Genomic DNA, 14,491 nt, shown 5'->3' with positions numbered 1-14,491 from the left:
GTTGTGCAAGAAAGGAAATGTAATCAGATTATGTGACTTGACTCAGCAGTTAAAAATATTGATGCAGCCAAAACTGACGCAGATTTTTAATTAGAATTTAAATAGAAATCATTGTGGATTCAGTTGGAAGATTGTACCTCATCTACATGACTGTGACTAAATAATGTCAACAACTGATAAAGATATATCCGTTTACAGAAATGCAGATGTCAATACTAGAAGAAACAACTAAAACACTGAGAGTGGTTTCTCTGAACAGCAGGAGTGGCTGCTTTTAGCCCCACAAGACTTTAAACTGCATTTTATTACTTTCATAATGTAATTTAATACCAATCATATACGTTTTGAAGAAGTCCTAGAATTATTTATTTATTCTTTTTTTTTTTTTTTTTTTTTGGTGACTGAAAATTGGGAAGTCTTGATCTAGCACAAGGTTAGAAGCAAAAATTGCTTAAAATACTATATGTGAAAACATACAAAAATGGCAACAACTTTTCCACCACGGGGAATGATTAAATAACATATGGCACATCCATATTTTGGAATTCTCCACCTCTGCTAAGTTCCATGAAATAAAACTTGTCAGGGAATAGCATAAATTGGATCAATGTCCACAAGACACTGCAAAATGAAAAAAAGAAGCTACATAGTGAAATGTAGTATTGCATATATGCACCTATGCAGGAACCATCCTGACAGGAAACCTGTAATGGTTAATTTTGTGTGTCGATTTGGCTGGGCCCAGATATTTGATCAAACTTTATTCTGGGTGTGTCTGTGAGGGTGTTTTTGGATGAGAGGAACGTTTGAATTGGTAAAGCAAATTGCTCTCCTTAATATGGGTGGGCCTCATCCAATCAGTCCTGAATAGAACAAGAAGTTTGCCTCTTCCGTGGGTATGAGAGCTCTCCTTCCTGCCTGACCTGCTTCAAACTGGGGCACGGCCGTACATCATTCCACTTCAGCTTCAGTTGCTTGGGGGAGGGGCATCGTTGTTTTGTGAGGAGGGTCGTTGTCTAACAGTATGTTGCTTTATACACCTGAATCTAATAATAAAAAAATTTTAAAAAGTGGAGCATTGGCTTTTTTCCTGCCTTTGAACTTGAAAGGCAACATCGGCTATTTCTGGGTCTTGAGCGTGCCACCTTCACATGAGCCAATTTCTTAGAATAAATCTCTTCATATATTTCGTATATATGGGGTGTGTGTGTGTGTGAGTGTGTGTATGTGTCTGTGTACATGCAGAGGGTGCCAAAAAAATGTATACACATTTTTTAAAAGGAAAAAACTGTATTAAAATTACTCTAATGGTAACCACTTTGAGCACCTCTTCTAATCACAGAAGTCAAACGTGACTTGTATTCATCTTTTGTTGTCGGTATATATTATTACAATTTTAATACAGTTTTTTCCTTTCTTAAAATGTGTATACATTTTTTGTTACCTCCTGTATACGTTTATATATATATATATATATATATATATATATATATATATATATCCTTTAACTGTGAAGAGAAGTGAGAGGGTGAGGGAAGGACACTCCCTGTGTGTATGGGTGTGTGTGTGTGTGTGTGTGTGTGTGTTTGAAACTTTTTTTTTACAAATAGTATATATTACTTTTGTAATAATAATAAAACAAAAACTCTAATTGCTTATAGATCTTTCAGGAGGACCTTGAAATAGGAATATGAAGTTTACCCGCTGTGGAAATTGTGGGTGACACCCTGTGCTGGAGATATGTCTAGATCTGTTTGGGGTCAAAAAGAGGCAGCCACACTGAAAACATTAGGACTGTGTCTTACCAATCCTTCTTCTTTTAGCAAACATTTTTCACTGGCCCTGCCAGCCCACCTCACAGTTCCCAGGTGGGGTGGAGTGGGGTGCTGTCTGAAACCTCTTCTGGAGGAGATCCCAACTGCAGGGAAAGCTGCTTCCTTCAGGAACCCCTCAAAATGTGGGCAGACCCTCTAGCCCAGCCTAACAGGCTCCTTCCCCCAAAAAACATCCCCAGTACCTTCTAATGAATGCTTCTGCTCCAAGCCTTTCCCCCCCCGCCACCAGTGTCCCTCAGGATTATGTGTCAAGGAGCAGCTGTCTAGGACCCTCTCCTCTCCCTCTTTTTTGCACCCTTCATTTCCTTGCTCCAAATAACCAATCCACACAGAGTTTCCAAGTATTTGCTTCTTCTTTTCCTACTCCTTTAAGGAGGCTGAAAATTATAATAATGACAGTGAGTAGCAGAAGAATGCGGGATCTCAATCTCCCCAGCATCTGAGCTTCTTAAACCACCCCCTCTATCTTTTCCTCTACTCCTCCCCATGCCTCTGCCTATTCTTCCTTTCTTTGACATCCCTAGTAGAGAAGCTGGGGGCAAGGTAGGGGTGGGATACAGGTAGAGATCTGCCGGAGGTCGGGGTTCCTAGCTGGTAATGTTCCGTTTCATCTCACATGCCCAGCGTTGCACCTGCTGGCAGAAATTGTCATTCCAGCGGCCATCCAACTGGACTTCAACACAGTCTTCACTTCCTCCCTCCTCGTGCCCCTGCCAGTTATCTGGTTGAGTGGCAGCCCAGTTCCTAGGAAAGCAGGACAGAGCTCAAATTCAGACCACCCCCATCCCAGCAACCCTCACCCCCAGCTCAGAAAAGCACAGCCTTAGAGAGTTCAGGGAGCAGAAGCAGCAGCCTTGGATGTTGGGAGTCTGGAGGGGAGAGAGTTGGGATTTTTGATCCCTAAGAGATGGGTGGGGTTGTATTGTGGGGCAAAAGGCCAGGTGGGCCAAACCAGTGGGGTGAGGGGCACTTACTTGTAGCTATACTTATAGTCTGTACCATCCACCCATTTCCAGGAACCTTCGCTTTCAGTGAGACCTATCCAGATACGAAAGGGGCCCATGTGTTGTCCAATGAATTTCTGGAAAACAGGTGGGAGAGAATTTCTAATCTCTTATACCTCTATACAGCATTAGTTGTGGTCCCCTCAGACTTTCCTAGCCTGATCTACCCCCAAGCTGAAGCATCAGCTCCCAATGAAACTAGTTCCTCGTTTTTTCTGCTGTAACCTTAGCTATTTTTAGAGAACATTTACTAAGCTAAAGCACATGCTAAATACTTCACAAGGATTATTTTATTTAATCCTCATGATTCCTCTAAATTGGTTGCCCTAGTTTATACATGAGATTAAGGAACTCTTGGTAGTTGGTAAAGCCCAGAAAGTCAATGCAGTGCCTGAGTGTGTGACTTCTGCCCCTGATCTAGCCCCCCCCCCTTTCATTCTTAACTCACAGCTGCTGGCCCAACTCTAGTCTTCTCCTTGTCTTCTGCCCACAACCTCAGATTTGAGATCCTGACTCTGGCCTCTGCTGCCCCCATGGACCCCTAGGTTTCACTCGCCTCTCAAGTGCATCTGCCCTGCTCCTGCTTCTATGTGTAGCTGTCATTTCTGGAGGTTCACCAGGCCCAGAGCTCCCAGTTGGATCCACTGTCCAAAGCCCCGTTATGACTTGGCTGCAAGGGGTCTGGCAGTCTGTGCTGAAAGTAGGAGCCTGCCCTGGGTATGAGGGTAGCCCAGCCAGCCAGCTGGCAGGAGCTGGGGTGAAAGTGGTCCTCTGAGATAGCTCATCAGGACTCAGGCAGACAACAGACACCCCCCGCCCCCCCCAAATAGCTTCCTCTTACAGATATGGCTCTTCCTGGGGACTTAAGAGCTATGGAATGGGAGGATAGCAGGGGGAGACTCTGAAGGAAGCAGAGGGGTGGGTTGACCAACCTGAACACCTAGCAGTTCCCTTTGACAGCATATGAAGAAGTATCTCCAACTGCATTTGGAGGAAGATTTCCTAATTCACTCTCACTTCCTATAGATACAATTAAGATTGCAGTTTGCCATCTCGTCTGAGGGCAGATATGGTAACATCCTTGAATTCTAAAATCCTGCAAATAGGACAATATCCTGTGCATAAAGGTGCAACTCTCAGAGGCTGGTGGGGTACTCCCACAATTCAGAGGAGTCAACAGAGCTAGAAGGAAAGTCTTAGAGACAAGATATCCTATTTGCTGCTGCCTGCTGCCCCAGCCCCTTCTTCCCATCACCACAAGAAGCTTAATAACTGAACAAAAAGTACAAATTGGTACGGCCCAGTGGCTTAGGTGGTTGGAGCACTGTGTTCCTAACACCAAGGTTGCCAGTTCGATTCCCACATGGGCCAGTGAGCTACGCCCTCTATGGCTAAGATTGTGAACAACAGCTCTCCCTGGAGTTGGGCTGCAGTGAGCAGCCTGTCGGCGGGAGCAGCCACTAGCTACCGTGTGCTGCTGTGAGTGGCCAACGGATACCGTGAGTAGCTGGCAGTCTGCGAGAGCTGCTGTGAGTTGCTGTGAGCAGCTGGTAACGGACTGCCTCAGCCTGGGGGAGCGCAAGGCTCATAATACCAGCATGGGCCAGGGAGCTGTGTCCTACACAACTAGACTGAGAAACAATGGCTTGAACAGAGTGGGGGCGGGGGAGGCGGAAGAAGTGAGGGGAAAGAATACAAATCATCAAAACCCAGCCCTCTGTGTCAAAGACTGATGGAGGGAATCAAGTACTGCCAGACAATCAGAGGAGATAGATAGTCCAGGAGAATTTACCTCCCCTATTCACGGGCAAATAACAGGCAAGAAAGAATTGTGCCCATTCATGAAAATGGAAGAGTCAGGAAATTATCTTGGAACTTATGCAAAAATAAAGAGGAGGAGGAGGAGGAGGAGGAGGAGGAGGAGGAAGAAAGAATTGTGATATCAAAAAGAGAGGTGAAGGGGCGGCCGGATGACTCAGTTTAGAGCTCGAGCTCTTAACAACAAGGTTGCCAGTTTGATTCCCACATGGGATGGTGGGCTGCGCCCCCTGCAACTAAGATTGAAAATAGCGACTGGACTTGGAGCTGAGCTGCGCCCTCCACAACTAGACTGAAGGACAACGACTTGGAGCTGATGGGCCCTGGAGGGACACACTGTTCCCCAATATTCCCCAATATAAATAAAATAAATAAAAAAATATAAATAAATAAAGATGTTCTGGCAACATGTAGTAGTTGAAAATACTGGCTAAGGAGGCGGAGTGGCTCTGAATTCTGACTCCATCCTGACTTACTACCGTGTTTCCCCAAAAAGAAGACCTACCCCGAAAATAAGCCTGTCATGCAGGGACTCATGAAGGGTCTCTCAGCCAGGGTGGAGACACAAAAGCAAACATCCGCCAACACCCCAACAAGAGGCCTTCCTACACCAGTCTCGCTTGCTAGCTCAGCTACCATCTTCTTGCTAGCCCCCATTTACTGTTAGCATAGCCACAGCAGTTCTATTAGTGGCCAATGGCTCACTGGTTACAGCTGATGGCCAACTAGCCACAGCCGATGGCCATCCAATCACAGTTGATGGCCATTTACTACCTGAGCCAGCACCTTTCCACGTGAGGCCAAGAGCCTGGAAACTGCCCTCCTGGCTCTGTCCCCACAGAGCCCCAGTTAAGAGCTCAGCCAGACGGATGCATTTAGTACATTATGGCGATGTTCCAGAAGAAGATGACATGACTGTATTTGAATAAATGTAGATTGTTGTACATGAAAAAATAAGACATCCCCTGAAAATAAGCCCTAATGGAGCAAAAATTAATATAAGACCCGGTCTTATTTTCGGGGAAACACGGTAGCTGTGTGGCAAGTTCCCCTTTCCTTAGTTCCCTCATCTCTCCCTCCCTCAAAGTGGGGATAGTAAGAGTGCCTACCCTGTATGTAGGGTTGTGAGGATTAAGGAGTGAATACATCTGAAAGTGCCTGTCACATAGTAAGGACTCAGTAAATGTTACCATTAATATCCTCCATTTCCAAAAAAATGCCCCACCTATTCTAACATGTTGGTTCTTCCCTGTGAACTTTGGTGTTTGGGGTTGTGCATCTGGTGGCAGCAGTGGGCAAGGGAGACCTGGAGCACCTTGCAGGGACTCAGTAACCCATAGCAGGCACGTCACTGGAAATCCTGCCCACTCTCTTCCTTTCACCCAACTGAGCACCACATCCCAAGGCCAGCACACAGTAGAAGGGATTCTCAGCACCTCCACTGTTCTGCACCCAGGTCCTGGCTTTAGTTCATCCTGTCTCGCGTTCTGTCTCCTGATCTGTTCCTCATCCCCTGCTCACCTGGCTCCTGCGCCTTTGCCTGAGCCCCTGGCTGTAATCTCCCACCTCAGAATCAATGGCTGCTCCACTATGAACTTCCCAAAGTTCGGCCAGACTTCTGCTTCTGGACGCTTCCCTGGGTTACAAAATAATAAAGCAAGCCTGATCCAGCCTCCCAGAGTTTGCATTCCCCAGGTTTCCTCCTGCCTTTGGGAAGCGTATGGTTTCACCTGCTCCTCTCTGGAGTTGACGACCACCAGGTGTGCATTCTCCAGCTGGCAGTACTTCTCAGCCTCGGGCCAGGTCAATCCAGAGTGTGAGAACCAGTAGCAGCTCCCTTTGTGCTCCAGCCAGTTAACGGGGCAGCATTCTGTGCCTGAGAAGATGGGGGTGGGCAGAAGGGGATGAAATCCTGATGGGCAGGACAGGCACACTGGGACTGAAGACAGCCCTGTCCCTACCGTTGCTCCGCAGGAACGCCAACTGACAAGACAGGATGCGCAGATCAACTGGGAAGTGCTTCAGATGAAAGAGCAAGGTGGCATGATCTAGAGGGCGGAGCAATGAACAATGATGTGGGTGACCTATCTACCGGGACTCCACACAGGACTCCAGCCTTTGGCTGGAAAACTACACCACACACATCACAGACCACACACACACTCACATATGGACATACAACACACACATCACAGACCACACACACTCACACCATACCCAAACACATACACGTTCACATATGCACATACGACACACACATCACATACCACACACACACTCACACTGTACACAAACTCATGCACAACACACACTACATATGCACACACAAAATACACATCACTCACACCGTACACACTCACAACACACACACTTATACGCACATATAAGACATCACTCACACCACATACCACACATACACTCTCACACGTGAAACACACACACACTCAAGGGAAAGTCTCTGACCTGCTTTCAGGTCCCGCTGCTGTTTCTCCAGCTTGGCTTCCATAGATGTCACCTTGTCACCTGTGCTGCCTCCTGAGAAAGAGGAAAGCTAAACCGTTTTCCCTCCATTCTGCCGCCTTAACATCCCTCCATCCTCACACACTGGAGCACCCGTCCGGGCCACCTGGGAGGTTGCAGGCTCTGCCCCCGGCCTCCCAACTCCACCCGGTCTCCTGGAGCTGCCACACTGACTTTCTGAGGAACAAACCTGCTCAGGCTGCTCCCCTGCTTAAATCCATTCATTCGGTCCCCATTTTCTCAAAATAAAAGCTCACTTCATTAGCACAGCTTGCCTGTGTGGCCCGGCCCCTACTCATCTCTCTGACCCACCCCTCATTACTTAGCTCCTGCCACACTGGAAGGATTTACAGTTCCAAAATGTGCAGTGGTCTTCCCCACCTCTGGGCCATTGCAAATTCACTTCTCTCTACCTGGCACTACCCTCCCTCTTCACCTGCCTATCATTCTTCAGGGTCCTTCAACCCAGGAAACAGCATCCCTGGAAGACTGGCCCAGCTTCTCAGGCTGGGTTATCTGCCCACAGCACCCCAAACATGCCCCTTCGCAGACCTAACATTGAGCAAGTACCTCCGAATCCAGCAAGCCTGTGTTGGTAAGCCAGTGCCTCGACGACGCAACCACACCCACCCCGCCCCTCTGGGGAGCACCCACTCACCATGGGAGCTAAGAGTCCCGATCTCCATCTTGGTGCTGGTGGAGAAATTGCTGAAATCTTCTTTTAGGGTCTGAAACTCCACTTGCAGCTGTGCTCCTAGTCAGGAGGCAGAGGGCACAGGACAAAGTGGAGGGGGCTGTGCCCCATGTGACAGCCCCCGTCACCATCCATGGCACTGTCCCCCTCAGTGCCCCCATACTTGCCCCAGCACTGCCTCCATCTCTTCCCCTATCATACTCTCATTGCCCCCAGCACTGCCCGTCTCTCCTCCCCCATAAGCCCCACCCCTGCTGGCCTCTGCAACCCTCACTTTGGGACCCAATCACACAGATGGCCACCAGCAGCAGGACGTCGAAGCCCAGGATGAGCAGGCTGAGCCAGAACTTGGAGCAGAGCCGCTGCAGCAGAAGGGGCTGGGGAGGAGGCATCCCTGAGAGAGAAGGGATATCAAAAGGAGGGGTGTCAAGAGCCAGTATAATGGATGTCTTCAGGGAGACAGAAGTCTGAGGACACACAACCCAGGTGGGTGGGAGGAAAGTTGATGGGAAGGGTTATCGGGGAAGTCAATGGGCTTTGACTCCAGCGTTCAAGTATTACACACACACACACAATTGCACACTTGTGCCCACATGACCACATGCAAATATGCACACACACACCTACACAGGTGCATGCAACACACCAGCACATGGCACTAATATTCACATCATTTTTGTGTAAAGCCCTGATCTTGCACCTGGGGGACCTAAAGGCCGGGTCTTGTGTTCTTAAAATCCATGCCTGGACCCCTCAGATAAGTCCAAAACTGGGCCAAACCCCCACCAATTCCACTGGGATGGATCCTTAAGTCCAGGTCATTCCACCACACACCGCTCCCCAAGGGCCGCCCTCCAAGCCTCAGCCTCTCTCAGAACCCACCCCTCAGAGCCTCCTCTCCCATATCCCTCTGCCCTTCCACCACAGAAACCCTTGTTCCACTATAAACTCTGCCCCTTAGCCCTCGGTCATCTCATAGAAACCTCTCCCTCCTCTTGGTCAAGCTGAACCCTGAAAACACACACACACACACGCGCGCGCACGCACATTTTTCATTTCACTTTCACACTCCCTACAGCACACACCATTGCCCCCAGCACTGCCCATCTCTCCTCCCCCATAAGCCCCACCCCTGCTGGCCCCTGCAGCCCTCACTTTGACACCTAATCACACAGAGGGCCACCAGCAGCAGGACGTTGAAGCCCAGGATGAGCAGATACCTTCATTAACACACATCCTCACACTCACACACATTTTTTCACACACACCTTCTCCCATACTACAGCGCACATTCACATACGATACACACTGACACACACGTTCTCATGCACTCACACGCATGCTCCCACATCTTCACATGCACAGAACTGGCTTCACCCCTCCTGACACTTCTCCAAGCCTGGAGCAGTGGCTGTCCTCCCAGGTGCAAGCTTCTGCTTTTGCACCATCAACTTCTAACTAAATGTTTCCTTTTCTTTGCCTCAGACCCTGGCCTTCCCTTTCTCCTCACTGCCATCACACTCAGGCGCCCTCACATCCTGGGGAGGCTCAGGCAGGGGCTCAGTATCTTCCTCCCCAGTTCATCAACTGCCACCATCCTGAGTAGGACACTGTCCCTATGAGTGACCACCGGGAACTCTTGACCTCCTCACACCAATAATTGTCACCCTCCTCCACTTCAGCCACACTCAGGACCCCATCTTGACCCAGAGAGGCCATGTCTCTGACACCTCCACTGCCCACTCCCTGCTCTGAGCGCTGCCTCCCCTTAGCCTCTCCCCCCATATGTATTCCCTGATTCCCTGTGTTTCTGTCTACCCAGAAGCTCTCATTGACCAGTCTTCCCCACCCAGCTGAGACTCCATGGCTGAGCCTCTGACTGCTCTCTCCAGTACTGTCCACTCAGCTGGCCCTTCCTTATCCTGCTTCCCAACCTGACCTACGACCTATGAAACCCTAACTCTGGGTCAGCTCACCAATCTGTCTCTGCACCTCTACCCTGAAATCAGACCGCCCATGGCTGAGTCCAGCGGTGCCACCAACTAACTCAGAAATCATAGACAAATCATTCAAACTCTTGGTGCCTCAGCTTTCTTGTATCCACTTACACAATCTAAAATAGTCAAATTCACAGAAACAGAGAGTAGAATGGTGGTTGCTAGGGGCTGGGGGAGGGGAAATGGGGAATTGCTGTTCAACCGGTGTAGAATTTCAGTTATGCAAGACGAATAACTTCTAGAGCTCTGCTGTAAACACTGTGCCTCTAGTTAACAAAGCAGCCTTGTGCACTGAAAAATTGGTTAAATGGTAGATCCCACATTAAGTGTTCTTATCACAAAATATGTGTGTGTGTGTGTGTGTGTGTGTGTGTGTGTGTGTGTGTGTAAGAATAGTAGCTACCTGATTAGGTTGTTCTGAGAATGAAATGAGTTAAAACATGTAAAATGCTGCTTAGACAAGATTGAAAGTCAAAGAAATGGTCTGCCCAACATGGAATAATAGGGGCTTGATTTCCCCTTCTCCCAGAGACAACAAAAACAAAAAACAGACAACTGTAAGAAACAATCATTTTCAAGACGCCGGGACTTCAGGCAACACAGGGCAAGGATCCCTGAGAGGTAGGATAGAAATGAGAGCCCTATGACTGTCCCAGCCTAGTGCTGGGAGAAAGCTTTCAGCCCCGGGGCAGGGAGGGGCAGTCCAAGCAGAGCAGGCGGCTTTTCCAGTTGAGGAGCTGAGTTGACGAGCTGAGAGTCTAAGGAGACCAAGGTGGTTAAATTTCACAGGACAGAGGGTCAGAGGAGAGAGCTGCACAAAGAACCCCAGAGATCTGTGGAGAGTTCCCCTCAAGCAATCAGCTGAGTGCTGATCAGCCCATGTATGTAAAGAAAGCTACCCAAGACCAGGAGAAAAACAATCTGAAATGATTAAGGAACAGTACCTGGCACACATACAGGGCCAAAAATAATGCCTATTCGCACAGCCAGTCTGGAAAACTCACAACCTACAGTGCATTGGGTAGAAGACCCAGGAAGCCCTTGCCCCAGTGATGCTGCAGACCCACCTAACAAATCATAAACGGTCCAGAATGACTCCAAGTGACTTAACTACATCCCAGAACAAAGCTCAGGAATATTTAGAGGAATATAAATATAGCCATCACACAACAAAGTAAAATTCACAATGTCTGGCAGCCAATCAAATATTACCAGACATACAAAGAAGCAGGAGAATACATTTTATAATAAGGAGGTTAATAAATCTACCAAAACTGATCCAGAACTGACACAGATCTTAGAATTAGCAGACAGGACATTAAAATAGCTATTGTAACTATATTACATATGTTCAAAAAATTAAGTAGAATATCAAGGAAAATATTTTAAATTCCTAAGTTGAACTTCTAGACATGAAAACTAGGGAAAACTACAATGTCTGAAATTAAAAAGACATCGGGTAGAATTAGGGAAGGTTAGACATGCATAAGGAAATATTAGTGAACTTCAAGACATAGCAATAATAACTATATAAAAAGAAACACCAAATTGAAAAAAATAGGCATGGTGTCAGATCTGTACTAGACTTATGGGGGAATCACTTCATAAATTATATAAATGTCGACCCACTATGCTGTACACCTGAAACTAATATAAAATAATATTGAATGTCAACTGTAATTTTAAAAAAATAATCATGGGGATATATAGTACAGCATAGAAAATATAGTCAATAATATTCTAATAATTATGTACAGTGTCAGATGGGTAATAGACTTATTGAGGTTACTTTGTCAGGTATATAAATGTCTAATCACTACGTTGTTTTGTACACCTAAAACTAAAAAAAAAAAAAAATACTTTCTCCTAAAAACCAGAATAATTTTATATATATATATATATATATATATATATATATATATATATATACATATACATATATACATATGTAAAGAATTGCCATTAAATTTGATGCAAAGGCTATTGTGCATTGTTAGAGACCCTGGTGATTTTGCTTCTCTATATTGGGAGGATGTATGTTCTAGGTATGGGAAGAAGAAAGTACAGAGATTTTTGATTACCAGAAAAACGATTGGTAGCTGAGAGGATAATAGAACTATTTTAAGTATGCCTCTACCATTTCTATGTAGGGGCCATGTGACTAATTATGTGCAAAAGAATATAACAGATTCAAGACTTTCCAGTGCTCTCTTCTGTCATGCTGACCAGTGGTGATTCCAGTGGTGGAAATTTCTATCCGCTAATGTCCTTGAGGGATCACGTGAAGCAGTTTTCTACTTCTACTCCCATATAAGCATATTGCCTATGTAACATGAGAAAGAAATAAAAATTGATGGAGTTAAGAAACAAACTAGGAGGAAAGAAACACCAAGAGGAAAAAAGAAGTTTTTAAAACTGGAAGAGCATCAGTGAACTGTGGGACCACTAATAGATGTACAATTGGAGTCCTGGAAAGAAAGGGAAGAAGAGGGAGGCAGACAAAAATTCTTTGAGGAAGCAATGGCCAAAATATTTCCAAATTTGCTGAAAACCATAGGCATATAAGGTGCTCATAGAGTGGAAGGTGGTCTAGTAGGCAGGTAATAGACGTCAGCTCACATGAAGGCAGCAGAGGCTGCTGGAGAGAAATGTACTGATGGTTGTACCGCTTCAGAGTTGCCCTGTGGTGTCATCCATCAGGCCTTTTGGGTGACTTCCTTCTCCCATAAAACACAAAACCTCTGGACTCTCTCCAAGCCTTTTGTTTAAACTCTGAAACCTCTCACCCTGAGAAGATTCAATAATATCCAAAATCATTTCGGAGTGTTTACTACATACCCAGCATCATAGGGCATTGAGGATGCAGAGGGGAGTGAGACAGATGTAGCGACTGCCCAGTGCAACCTACGGCTTGGTAGAAAGGCCTGCCAGCCCACTGCCCCAGGAAAGAGGAAGCCATCAGGAGGAGGGCCTAGCCCTCCTGCTACTCCTGCCCTGCCCAGCTCCTACCCACACCTGCAACAGCACTAGCTCCTGCAGTCTCCCAGCCTCAGGAATGAGGGGTCCTTCCTCCCAGCCCAGGCTAACTAATCCCCCTCCCTGATCCCCAGCCCCTCCTGTCTCCACAGAGCCTCACTCCATCACCAGCCCCCACACACCTGACACCTCCTCCCCCACCCCTGGCTCCTGCCCTTCAGCTTAGAACAGCTCAGATCTCTCTTGTCTTAAAACTTTTTTCCAGACACAGGGCCTTCCATCAAGATCTGCTAGAGAAGGATCCAGGCAGGGGATTTGGGAGGAGTGGAAATGTCCCAGGGTAGCTCTGTATGTATTGCCCCACCCATCTCCATGCACCACCACCACCACCACCACTCCAACTTATGTACACATTCTCCTGGCTGAATGTGCTTTCTTTGGACACACACACACACACACACACACACACACACACACACACGACGCATGTTGTCAGAAGGAAGGCTGGAAGGAAGAGGGAAGGAAGTCATCTCCAGGTTCCACTTATTCCCTCGCCTCTGGGCACATACCCTTTCCTGAGGTCCGGAAGTTGAAGTTGGGGAGCAAGCAGATGTATCAGCACCTCACACCTATAGAGCCCCAGTCCCTGCTCACTGAGTGAATATGACAGAGAACTCAGAGAGCCAGAGCAATCGGGAGTGAGACAGAGGTGAAGCAAAGCTCCAGAAACTGGACACTTGCCATTCCAAAATGCATCTTCTACCCTGTGATTGTGCCTGTGAGTGTCTGGCCCCTCACTCCGACTGAGCTCGTGGTCGTTTTCCTCAGAGTCCAGCTGCTGGACGTCTTGAAAGTCCTTCGCCATCCTGAGTCCAGGGCTGGAGCTGGACCTGGAGTTGGGTCAAGGCTGCTCTTAGGGCTGGGGCTGAGTTCAGGACTGATGCTTGTGCTAAGATGGTAATTCAGGTGGAGGCTGATGAGAGGGTTGGATGTAGGGTAAGAACAGGTCTAGGTGACAACTTGAATTGGGTCTTAGGTTGGAGGTGACTTTGGAGCTGAAATACAGCCAGGTCCCGTCCCTTCTCAGGTGATTACTTAGGCTGTGATATGGCCAGGAAGGAGCCTTTCCTCCACACTCTCAGCCACCAAACCACCCACATCTTCCCATCTGTCCCCCATTGTCCCTGAACTAGGGTATCCCTAATCCCAAACATCCCCAGTCCCACCCACCTCCCCAGTCTTTGTTACCTGTTATGGGTGTGGAAGGCTGACTCCTTGGTCCCTCAGACAACCCAGGCCCCAAGGCTAAGGAGGCCTGGAGCCAGAAGTAGGGCAGGTGGTGCTAGACAGGAGAGGAGAGGAGGGGAGGGGGCTGGTCCAGGCAAGGTCCCTGAGCCCATGTGTCTGAGCGTCCAAGTGTTTCTAAACTGGCATCTCCTGACCCCAGGACTTTGGACAGTAAACAGAAGTAGAAAGGGAGTTGGAACTCAGGCAAAGCATAGTGGGGGCGGGGGATAGGACTGTCTCTGTTCTTCCTAGAGAAGGGGGTCTCCTGGTCTGTCCTCTTCACCCCCATAAGCTGGTCACATCATTCCTCATTGCACAGTTTGGGGGGGGCAGGCCAGGAGGATTGGGGTGCAGTTGATG

General features: G+C 47.6%; 1 protein-coding gene across 4 annotated transcripts in view; it reads right to left on the bottom strand.

Annotated features, from left to right (window-relative positions):
- The window catches only part of LOC109439058 (asialoglycoprotein receptor 2), a 37,800-nt gene extending 23,517 nt beyond the window's left edge, over positions 1-14,283 (bottom strand). The window contains exons 1-9 of one of the 4 annotated variants that reach the window (XM_019719242.2): positions 14,093-14,278; positions 13,586-13,734; positions 8,146-8,265; positions 7,836-7,931; positions 7,121-7,192; positions 6,619-6,705; positions 6,388-6,533; positions 2,810-2,916; positions 2,170-2,579 (exon numbers count right to left, since the gene is read on the bottom strand). In XM_019719242.2, the coding sequence (XP_019574801.1) occupies positions 2,423-2,579; positions 2,810-2,916; positions 6,388-6,533; positions 6,619-6,705; positions 7,121-7,192; positions 7,836-7,931; positions 8,146-8,265; positions 13,586-13,709 (909 nt within the window). In that variant the 5' untranslated portion in view covers positions 13,710-13,734; positions 14,093-14,278 and the 3' untranslated portion in view covers positions 2,170-2,422. Of the gene's footprint in view, positions 1-2,169; positions 2,580-2,809; positions 2,917-6,387; positions 6,534-6,618; positions 6,706-7,120; positions 7,193-7,835; positions 7,932-8,145; positions 8,266-9,910; positions 10,217-13,585; positions 13,735-14,092 lie in introns of those variants that run through there. The other 3 variants (XM_074320120.1, XM_074320119.1, XM_074320121.1) reach the window with 3 other exon arrangements.
- Between the last annotated feature and the right edge of the window lie 208 nt (positions 14,284-14,491).

Source organism: Rhinolophus sinicus, linkage group LG15 (assembly GCF_036562045.2).
Source record: "Rhinolophus sinicus isolate RSC01 linkage group LG15, ASM3656204v1, whole genome shotgun sequence".
Taxonomy (NCBI): Eukaryota; Metazoa; Chordata; class Mammalia; order Chiroptera; family Rhinolophidae; genus Rhinolophus; species Rhinolophus sinicus.
The sequence above is the reverse complement of the archived record's forward strand: the minus strand, read 5'-3'. Positions and strand labels throughout refer to the sequence as shown.